This window comes from Anastrepha obliqua, chromosome 3, assembly GCF_027943255.1.
Source record: "Anastrepha obliqua isolate idAnaObli1 chromosome 3, idAnaObli1_1.0, whole genome shotgun sequence".
NCBI classification, from domain to species: Eukaryota; Metazoa; Arthropoda; class Insecta; order Diptera; family Tephritidae; genus Anastrepha; species Anastrepha obliqua.
In genome coordinates, this window is record NC_072894.1 from 2,798,502 (window position 1) to 2,809,898 (window position 11,397).

General features: G+C 37.5%; 1 protein-coding gene across 1 annotated transcript; it reads right to left on the reverse strand.

Annotated features, from left to right (window-relative positions):
- Positions 1-1,920: 1,920 nt before the first annotated feature.
- Positions 1,921-3,956, reverse strand: LOC129242729 (fumarylacetoacetase). Its single transcript, XM_054879531.1, has 5 exons — positions 3,743-3,956; positions 3,283-3,366; positions 3,066-3,199; positions 2,396-2,997; positions 1,921-2,319 (listed from the first exon to the last, which is right to left on the reverse strand). Exons 1-5 carry the CDS (start codon positions 3,824-3,826, stop codon positions 1,979-1,981), a joined length of 1,245 nt encoding a protein of 414 aa, XP_054735506.1. The 5' UTR covers positions 3,827-3,956; the 3' UTR covers positions 1,921-1,978.
- Positions 3,957-11,397: the final 7,441 nt, after the last annotated feature.

The window sequence follows — 11,397 nt, forward strand, 5'->3', positions numbered from 1 at the left end:
AATCTCGAGATCCTTCTCATTTCTATGCATGCAGAAACTTCGGAGCATTGGGTTGTTGTATTACACTAAATAAATGAATTATTACAACCGAGAGTAGTTCCTTTATCCGATATAAAGCGTTTTCCAATAACAGATGTTATTTAAATATATAAAAGGCTATCGAGAGATGATTAACGATTTTTTATGGCTGGAATTGGATGGTTTTGATCTGGACAACGTTTATTTTCAACAAGACGGCGCTACGTGCCACACAAGCAACGAAACCATTGAAAAGTTTCCGGACCATGTTATCTCTCGAAGAGGTGATTACAATTGGCCACCGAGATCTTGCGATTTAATACATTATGACTTTTTCCTTTGGGGCCACGTGAAAGGGAAGACCCAGTGTCGATTCAAGACCTCAAATATGGAATTCGTAAGGTTATCGAGGACATAGGGCAGCTTCTTTGCAATTTGGTTATGGAAAATTTCATGAAAAGTATATTGTTCCACTACTAACGACATGCCTCCCTCTTTATAATGAAATAAACATACGATCATTTATATTAAAAAATAGAATATCAAAATAATACCTCTTATTGGAAAACCCTTTCTATACATCCCATCAGGAAAAGGGCAGAATTCCATGTAGTAGAAAAATCACGTTTCATGCAATTTTTGTATTTTTTTTTTTTAGTTTTTCTGCTGATTGAAATACGTTATTTTATTAAAAGGAACACCAACAACGCATTATTTGAAAGTGTGAGCAAAACATGATATTTAATATTTGCTCCGTAGTCACCTACTATTCCAACCAAATATTTTGCTAAAATCTGAGCACTCGCCTAACATCTTTTTTAATTCTTTTTAATGCTCTTGCTATTTCTGAGTAGTACGAGTGTCAACTAGTACTACAGGGACAATTTTGTTTTCCCAAATAAAATGACTAGTAGTGGATAAAAAGATTTTTGACTGCTAGAAGTTCACACCCTTGCCAGTAGGTGTGAAATCGTTTGCAGAATATCATGCGGGTTTTTCAGTTTCCAATTATACTCGTACTTATAAGGCACTATCATATTGGAAAGAAATTTGCTATGTGGTATCAAACATAATGGGTTAAGCTTTTAACTCCCCTTGATTGCCCGCATAATTAGAACCATCACTTTGCTGTCGCATTCCATACTACGAGAGTCATTTGAAAAGTCCGTGAAAAAAAAGTTAAATGTTTGTGGTAAACCTTTCTATTTTTCGACGTGGTCTGCTTTCAGACTTATACACTTCGTCCGACGCTATTCTAGTTTGTTCATTCCTTCAAAATAATAGGATTTATCCGAGTCTGAAAAATAGCCATTCATTCCAGCAACCAGCTCGTCCTTTGAATCAAATATTTCTCCCGCCAGCCATTTCTTCAAACTGAGGAACAAGTAGTATACCGAGGGATCCGAACGAGCCAAGTGTGGAGAATAGGGGGAAACCCAATTTCCATTAATTTTGCGACCACAGCTGTTGAGGCGTGAGCTGTTGCGTTGTCGTGTTGGAAAAGGAAAATCACCACACTTCCTCAATTCGAACGAATGCCCAACACAAAGAGATAGGCCAGCCTGGCAGAAACTTGGTGTATGTTCTTTCAAGAGACGTTACTAGTTAAACTCAACCTCGCTACGCGACAGAGAATTCGCTCGGTCTATAAACAATATACATTTTTTTGCCCCCGGTTTTGAATTTTAATATTTTTTCCTCGTGCATCTTCAAACGTTGCAGCAAACAATTGGGTTCACAAGCACTAAACTCCCAGATGATTTTTTTAGAGCGTAATACCAACTTTTAATTTATCGTGAGATGTGGCTCTCTAACGACATCTTACAAAAAATGGTTAGAATTTTTTACATTATCTTAGATAAATTTTTAAAAAATAATAAAAAAGATTGTTTAAAGTAATATTTAAAAATTATTTACTATTAATTAAGGCACAGCATTAATTATAGACAAGCTTTACTCTTTAAAGTGGAGTGGCGGGTAAGACTTTTCCAGCGCATTCACCAAATCCAATCCTTACACCATTTCGTTCGCAGTGGCCGCGAATAATGAGCTCGTCTCCGTCTTGCAGAAATTTTCGTGTGGCGCCACCATTCAAACTAATTGTCTTCGAGCCGCGCCAACTTAGCTCCAACATCGATCCGTATGAGTCCTCTGTCTCACCGCTTATTGTACCAGATGCCATCAAGTCGCCCGGACGCACATTACAACCAGTGACGGTGTGGTGCGCAATCTGTTGTAACGCTGTCCAGTACAAATATTTGTAGTTCGATTTGCTGATCACCGTCTCAGCAGCGCCTTCGGCTGCAAAGAAACAAAAAGACGAGAGTATGAACTTTTTAATAGCGTAAAGTACTTAAATAGTCCACAAGAGCCTTACGTTTCAATGAAACCTCTAAATTTATGTCAAAGTTGAAGGGACGCTCATGCTTCAGATAAGGAAGAACTTCTGGTTCTTGCGGAAAGTTATCTACCAAAAAGGGTTCCAGTGCAGCGACAGGCACAACCCATGGCGATATTGTGGTACCTAAGTTTTTGGCTGTGAACGGACCCAATGGCACGTATTCCCATTTCTGTATGTCGCGCGCACTCCAATCATTCATTAACGTAAAACCAAACACATTCTTCCAAGCACTTTCTGCTGAAATTCTTTCGCCCAGTTGATTGCCTGGCCCACCTATAAAGAAGGCTACTTCCAACTCAAAGTCCAAGAGTTTGCAGGCACCGAACACAGGTGGTTGGCCATCTACAGGTACAGTTTGTCCTAATGGTCGTCGAATCGGTGTACCGGACACTACGACAGAGCTGGCTCGCCCATGGTAACCAACCGGAAGGTAACGCCAATTCGGCATCAATGCGTTTTCCTTGCCACGGAACATTATGCCCACATTGGTGGCATGGTGAATGGATGAATAGAAATCAGTGTAGTCTCCGATATTGGCGGGTAAATGCAGTTCGCACTCCGCTTGCGGAATGACGACGCTATAAAAGAGTAGAAACTTGTTCTTAATTATTTTAAACTACCAGAAAATAAAGCAAATCGCGTATACTTTTGTGCAAGTACTGCATTTTCCTCCAACACGGAACCCTTAAGCAACAATTCGCGGGTGCGCGTACGCACTGCATTCCATGCTGAGTGGCCTAGACTCATCAACAAATTCAACGAATCCGAGTTGAGTGCGTCCTTAATTAAATGAAATAAGTAAATAAAAATAAATATACATTTTTTTGGTGAAGAATCTTCTTGAATTTCGCACTGTTTGTTACCTGCACATTAGGTGGATAAAATTGCGCTACGCCGGCAAGATCGAGCACATGTTGACCGATGGCTACACCAATGCGTTTGCGGAGCTGTAATGAGATGAAAATAATATCAATTCACTTGAATAAAGAAACAAAAAAGAATTAGAGAAGGTTTTAGTATCAAAGCTTGTCACAAGTCATCACAAAGACGCAAAACCACTGGTCACAGGCGTGCCAGGTGGGTCGACTATTCGCTGGTCAAACGTGTTTCACATTAATTTCATGCAAATCAAATTCAATTTTTTTTATATAAAGTCGTATTTTGTATTTGTGAAATTTCCACTTAATTGGGAAACTTGTTGAACTAGAATAAAATTTTTCTGAGTTGCGAACAGGACAAATACGAACACTTCCATAGCGCAAATACAAATTTGGATTTCCCTCTATATTTTGAACTGCAAATCCATTTATAAGCGTCACTTACATTCGACTTTGTTGAGAATACGCCATATGGCAGATTTTCGAGTGGAAAATCACTTCCCTCTGGTATATTTACGAAGCTTGTCATTCTTTCGCTCTGGCTCACTCCGATCTGCTTACCCGAATCCTTCACCAACTTTATATGGAAGCAGAAAGTCAGAATAAAAAAAGTGCCGGCAAGAGAAAAATAACCAACTTGTTCGATCGCCAGTTCAGCAACCACTAACAGCGCAACGGTTTGGAAGGCAGACATGTAGACTCAGCTTATCTCACGAGGTGGAACTTGCCGATGAATTATTTACTCTCTGCTAGTTTAAAGTATATAACACTGCTCGTAAGAAAGTTTGTTTTGTATGGGTACCAGGTTGTTCAATAAGTTTTGCGGTTCGATAAGAGAGGGCTTTGCTACTATCATAATTGGTTTTTGTTATATTGGTACACTCTTAATATGAACGTAGGTGAAGTTTAATTTAAATCTGTTGATCATTTTTGTTTAGAAGCAATTTGATATCAACGTGTCACAGTATTTTCTAGAATGGAAAAAATCAAGTATCGTGCAATGAGTGAATTTTTATGTTTCGAAGGTTTAAAAGGAGAGAAAATTCATGAACAAATGTTTCAATGAACAAATGAATCAAATCGTACAGAAGAAAGACCGGTTGCTGAATCTGAACGGGGTCGTACATCCTTGAAAACGATCTACGTCAACGACGTCCAAAAACAGCAACTGCAACAACACCTGAAATCGTAGAAAAAATACAGGATGTCCTATTGAAAATCGTCAAGTGACTAAAAGAAATTTGGCAGAAGCCCTAAGCATCTCATTGAGCAGTGTAATCAATATTGTAAAGTACTGGGTTTCAGAAAGCTGTGAGGCAATGGGTACCGCATTAGCTAACAATGGAACAAAAACAAATTCGAATTCGAGTTCCTCAGCAACATTTAGAGGGGTTTCGAAAGTATAAAGTGAAGTGTGTTTATCGATTCATCACCAAGGCTAAGACCTGGGCCTATCATCATGATCCTAAAACAAAAGAAGAGGCTAAAGAGTTTCGAGTCCAGATATCGGCCAAGAAGCATCAGCATCAGTTTTTTGGGCCAACAGGTAGAACAAACATTCTGAATATTATTGTAACCTTTTAGACCAGCTGGCGGCCGCCGTAGCCGAATGGGTTGGTGCGCGATTACCATTCGGAATTCACAGAGAGGTCGTCGGTTCGAATCTTGGTGAAAGCAAAAATTAATAAAACCATTTTTTTAATAGCGGTCGCCCCTCGGCAGGCAATGGCAAACCTCCGAATGTATTTCTGCCATGAAAAAGCTCCTCATAAAAAACAAAAAAAAAAATATCTGCCGTTCGGAGTCGGCTTAAAACTGTTGGTCCCTCCATTTTGTGAAACAACATCAAGACGCACACCACAAATAGGAGGAGGAGCTCGGCCAAACACCTAACAGAAGTATACGCGCCAATTATTTATTTTTTTTTTTATTTTTTTTTAGACCAGCTGAAGAAAAAATTCGTGAACAAAAATTTTGCAAAAGAAAATAATTATTTTTCACCAGGACAATGCACCGTGCCACAAGAGCATTTTGACAATGGCTAAAATCCATGATTTAGAGTTCGCTTTGTTGAAGCATCCACGGTATTCATCAGATTCTGCCACTAGACTCTTCCATCTGTTTCCAGACCTTAACAAATTCATGCGTGGAAAGCGTCAACTACAGCTATGGACGCGTATTTTGCAGCCCTTCTAAATTCTCACTTCAGGAATGAAAATCATAAATTGCAATCTCGTTGAAACATGTGAATTGATGTTCTGGGAGACTACACCGAATAATAAAGTATATTTCAAACCATAAAATTGTGTTTTTCTCATCGAACCGCAAAACTTATTGAGAAACCTAGTACTTGACTTTATTAGTTGTTCGTTTGTTTACTAGTTGTACAATGCATGTGCTGTTTCACAAATATTTCAGTACGAGCTCACAGGCAGATAGAGATTCTCTTTACTTTGGACTTATTTAATAACCTCGATATAAAATTCCGCTCAGCATGAACAGAATTGTAGAAAAACATAAGCGCGTCGTGAGTACGTATGCATAATATGATAATTATGTATGTAAGTACAATTACTTGTATATATGTATAAGTTTATTAGTGTGGGTCAAATTGGTCGGAAAAAATGCTTCGCAACTCATATGGTACTTTCGGTTTCTATAGGTAATTCTAGGAGAAAGGGTAGAGGAAAACATAAATTGGAAATGAGGCGCTCGCCTGCCCAGTGTAAAAGAAAAATGCTTATCTTTCCTCAATATTATATTTTTTCAAATATAAGCCAATTTTAAAATGTATTCGCCAAATCCACGTGAGGATATTTTGCGTGGAAGATATCTACGTAATCAGCCCAGTTGTAGTTAATAACGGCTTTTATACACTTTTAGAAAGTTTAGATCGTATAGTTCATAGTTCATCTTGAAAATGTAAGTTTTTTTTAGACATACCAGGTATTCGTCATAAGTGTAGATATATAAATATTACATCACATCGTCGAGTAACATGCCTTGGGCAAACATTTCTTATCTTTCCCAACGGTGTTTATAATATCTCGTAAGTTTATCTAAATACTTTGAATCGCGAATAAATTTCGATAACAATACAACACCATAAGCCACGAAAGCATACTGAAATACATTGAAATGCCGTGGGACGTAAGCTTTTGTGATATAAAGAGCCAATGCGCGTTCGCACACCGAGTTCGTTCCTGCGTTAACTGGCAGTTTTGCGTAATTTTGTTCCAATACAATCCAACGAAAGCGCCTAAGCGCCAAGTAACAAAGTATCGCGGTGGCCAGCTCGGCACTTTGGTCGGTAGTTGGCAAAATAACAATCAACTGTTTGTCCAAGTTTAAATTTACAATATCAAAAAGGCAAGACAAAAAGAGAAAGTAAGTTATTTTAACAGCCAAAAACTTAATATTTCAACGAAATTTGCTTCGAGTGGAGGAAATGAAACTAATACGCGATTGAGCTGGTGCGAAATATCATTAAAAAAGCATATAGAAATAAGTCAAATAGGTTGTTCACAGCAAAAGACATTTGCCGAACTGCCAACAAACAAACCGCCAAAGTATTGAAATCGAGTATCTCTAATTAAAAACAAAATAATTTTGTGAAATGGAAATTTTTCAATCAAAATTCGTTACCATTTCTCCTAGAATTAAAATTTTATTGTATATATATGTATTTTCGAACTTGACATATCATTTAATTCAGCCCAAAAAAACGAGCTACCCTAATATATACATACATACATATATAAACATTTAAGTTTAGGTAACTTTCGTATACCCAACACATCAAGAGCACCCACAAATCAAGCGCTGAAAGCCGAGCCGAACATAAAAATGGTAAATGCGTGCCTAAATTTGGAAGCATAGAGTTTCATACTAAATCGCGTCAGAGAGAGAATAAAGTTGATTAATGCTTGGAATTGATTTATTTGTTGTTTTAAACAAAATAATGAATGTTCATGTTTTGATTAGTGAAGTTTTTCTCGCTCTGCTTCGGCCTGCAAATAAATGCTATCACAATCAAGTTTTGGTTGAAAACCTTTGGAAGTGAAATTATTGGTTGTTATCCAAACTAATACAGAGCTTAATCCAAAATATTCTTCATCTTATGAGACTTGCATAAGCACACATCAAATTACAAGAAAGCGCCAGATTCAGTGCTGGTTCTTGCATTCGTAATGCGACACTTAATCTTACTCAGCGCCGAACGGTATTAGCTTTATGCTCGGGCCGCCTTTCAGCGTCCACTCTGCGGTTGGCTTAAATCCAAATATTTTTGATTAAATTTAACAATATGTATATATATAATTGGCGCTACACCCTTTCTGGGTGTTTGGCCGAGCTTCTCCTCCTATTTGTGGCGTGCGTCTTGATGTTGTTCCACAAATGGAGGGACCTACAGTTTCAAGCCGACTCCGAACGGCAAATATTTTTTATGAGCAGCTTTTTCATGGCAGAAATACACTCGGAAGTTTGCCATTGCCTGCCGAGGGTCGACCGCTATTTGAAAAAAACGTTTTCTTCATTTTGGTGTTTCACTGAGATTCGAACCTACGTGCTCTCTGAATTCCGAATGGTAGTCACGCACCAACCCATATGTACTTAACCATATGTACCTCCTTTAAATTTTAGAATAAAAAATCGTGGTGGTTCGACCTTACCCATTGCACTACGAGATACAAGGATGTCTTCGCGTCAGGACGAGTGGAACACAAGCTCAACATGGCTACATCGGCACCCGCAAAAATGGTATACAGATCACACAGAATACGAATACAGCGCACGGTGTGTAGGAGCAGGAATTGTAGGGCCTAGAGCAGACAAATCTTTAACACTGAGTACAGATACTGCAATTTTCCGAACGGAGTTCTTCGCCATAATGGAAATCGTATTCGAAAGAGGGTTCGAAAAAGTAAAATACTTGGTTCTTATCTACAAGTGGATGAAGACTTACAAATGCTCCCTTTTAAGGAGCTGGTTATATTCCTCGCAATAATAAATGACTAAAATTAAGCACTGGGCAAGGGCCTTAGCCTAACCAGTACAACCATTACCATTACGATTACCCAATGAACATAACAATTATTCTATCAGCGTACCGCCTCCGAGCTTTCGAGACAACTGAACTCGATGTGTTTCTAAACACCGCTCTATAAGTATCCTGGAAGCATCTCGCAGTTATAATATTATTTTAAAGGCAAAATGTGATGCAAATTGTAAATCATTTCACTAATGTTCAAATGCAAATAACTTTTCATAATATAATTTCTAATTAGTTATTAATAATTTCTATTATACAAGTCCAATCTTCAGAATATCACTTTTCAAATTACAAAACGTATTCTAGTTTAATACTGTCTATGGGCACTTTGTTGCCAAACTTTGTAGGCCGCCGAATAACAGATTTTCTCATACTATAAATACTTGGCAGCTGTTAAGCTTGAACTTTCTCCGTAGTCTGACAGCATTCGAAGGGCACATGGCTTCTTATGAGGCCTGAAAGCGGTAGAAGTACCAAATTTGCTATTTCCTTCAAAATTTCTATTGTTTATCAAGTGAGCGTATTTTAGTTGCTCCCCGATTTTATTGATTTTCAAATCATGGTTAAAAGAGCACAAAACAAAGTGTATATGAATATATAAGTATAAATTATAATATATATATATGTATAAGTGTATATTCTGTTATACCGAAGTATATTAAGGTGGTATTAGTGGTGTTGGTTTAAATTCTTAAGCTTTTGGTTAAACAGAACAAATTCCTCTTAGCTGAGCTCGTGCCCATTTATTTTTAAGCAAATTAGTTGAAGTAAACAAACAAAACTTTTGGGGTCTGATTAAATTAAAAAAGCTAAAAAAATATAGGTACTTACAAACTTCCAGTAGTAGTCTGCTTCTTTCTCTATTTGAAGTCAACCTGTTGCTACGCATTAGTAAAGGTTAGGAGAGCACCAGGCGGGCCCCGATACTATGGTAAAACGAGTTTCTAAATAATTTCATGCAAATGAGGTTCGAGACATGTAAGTATTAAGTATAAAATCTTATTTTGTGTTAGTGGTGTTGAGAAATTCTGCATTCACATTTATGGGAAGCCAGTTGAACTGGAATAGAATTATATTTATTCATTACTTTTTCCAGTTAAGATACTAGCATTAAACTCAAATAATTTTTACGCTAAAACTAAATATATTAGTGCAGTCATTAGCTTACGATATTTTGTGAAACTTGAAACAGGATAATGAGGACTAAATGTTGATTAATAAAGATACTACATACGTCAATCTCACCGACCGAGCCTAACGAGTTATACTATAAGTATCATACATTGTAGACCTATCAAATGACAACTTCACTGTACTAGTCGAAGAAAAAATACTTCAAATATCTCTCATTTTCGGCAGATTGGTTTTTGTCGCCCAAAATTCTTGTCTGCGGTGTCGTATGGCACTTCTACTTACAACGAAGTTCTGCAGGTCATGGCCTAATCCGCAATGGCTGCTATAATTTGCACCGAATCTCTATTAGAAATGTCACGTCTGACTAATCACCTCACCTTCATTTACGGTTCCGCATCTTCTCTGTGTGGAAAATTACACTATTCTAGAATCGGCTCCTCTCCCTTTGATATGCTGCTAATGATTGGTGTAGATTCCAATTCTACATATTTTTCACATTCTAAAAATGAAAAATAAGTGTTAGTTAATAACGTTAATATTTAAATAATAAACAATTTGGGGCAAACACGAACTCACGTACATATTTTTTCTTAATTTTTCAATTTTTGTCATCTCAACTACTTTCCTCGGTTCTAATCGTTGTCGATGCCTCCCATACAGCCACGACGTCCAAAAGAGGACACACAAACTGTCTGCCTTCTTCCGCGATCTTAGTGCTGAGTGCCTCCTGATGAGCTTGACGTTTTCATGGGTTGACTAGGAATATTCCACTTTTTGATTTTGAAAAGCGCATAGAGATTTTGTAGCGGCTTACCCCACTCATTTGCTCCATTTGTGGAACAACATCAAGACGCACACCACAAATAGGCCAAACACCTAACAGAAGTGTACGCGCCAATTATTTATTTTTTTTTATTTTTTACCCCACTCATCATAGAGTTTTGTTACTTTGCCACGGAGGGTTAATTTTCTTTGGTTGGTATCTTTGCTTTCTCCAAAAAAAAGAAGAGCCCCCTTCATTGTAAGTCCACCAGCTTCTCTATTGGTTTATTTAACTTGGCGCACATTATAAAATAAACTACGTAAGACTTGCCAATTGGATGGTAATTTATTGTCAGTTATTTGATGAGACATGTAGCAAATTATTAAAAAAATGTATATTCCTGCACTCCTCATACTAGTTGATAATTTGAAAGTTGGTGGTAGATCCATATTTCTTTAGATCTTGCTAAACCTAATCGAAAAATGTGTATAGCATGTGGGGCATACTCCCACTAAGCTATAGCACTCCTCCTCTTCGACTGATTTCCACCCTGGAACCGCGTTATAATTTCTTCTATTCACGCAATAGGTTCCAGCGTCCACGTTCCACTCCTGTGGGCTTCTGGAGACTTTGCGCCATCGATAGTATCCACTCCTCCCACTGCGTTTATACGCGGCTGTGGAGGAAATGAAACATCGGAAAATATGCAATCCCATACTTACAATTTGTCGTCTTGTCTGCTGTTTGTTACTGTGAGTGTTTGACTCAAACGTCTATATCTGTCGTCGGTTGCCTAAAACGTGCTTAGGACACTTAAAAAAATATGCATATATGTATAATATTTTTTCAAAAATATCGAATTATGATATAGCTAAATTTAAAGTAAGTAACAAGGTATCAAGCGAAATATGCCCAAAAGAACTTCAATAAAAAATATTTTGGCAGTGATTGCCACCTAATTTTTGATTAAAAAGTATTGATTAATTACAAAACTAAATTAAATATAGTTATAAGAAAATGATATCAAACGAGACGAGTTTAAGAAATACTTAATCCGAATATATTTCTGCTTCTAATGCTACGGCCGTTGTTGTTGCAGCTGAAGTTGCAACTGTTGCTTTCGTTTCCTGGCTTTTCTCTCCCAGTCAAC

Coding starts and splice junctions, on each gene's coding strand:
- LOC129242729 (XM_054879531.1), bottom strand. CDS start 3,826: ATGACAAGCTTCGTAAATATACCAGAGGGAAGTGATTTTCCACTCGAA. Junction 3,367..3,742: donor TATTCTCAACAAAGTCGAAT/GTAAGTGACGCT, acceptor ATCTCATTACAG/CTCCGCAAACGCATTGGTGT. Junction 2,320..2,395: donor TTTAGAGGTTTCATTGAAAC/GTAAGGCTCTTG, acceptor GTTTCTTTGCAG/CCGAAGGCGCTGCTGAGACG.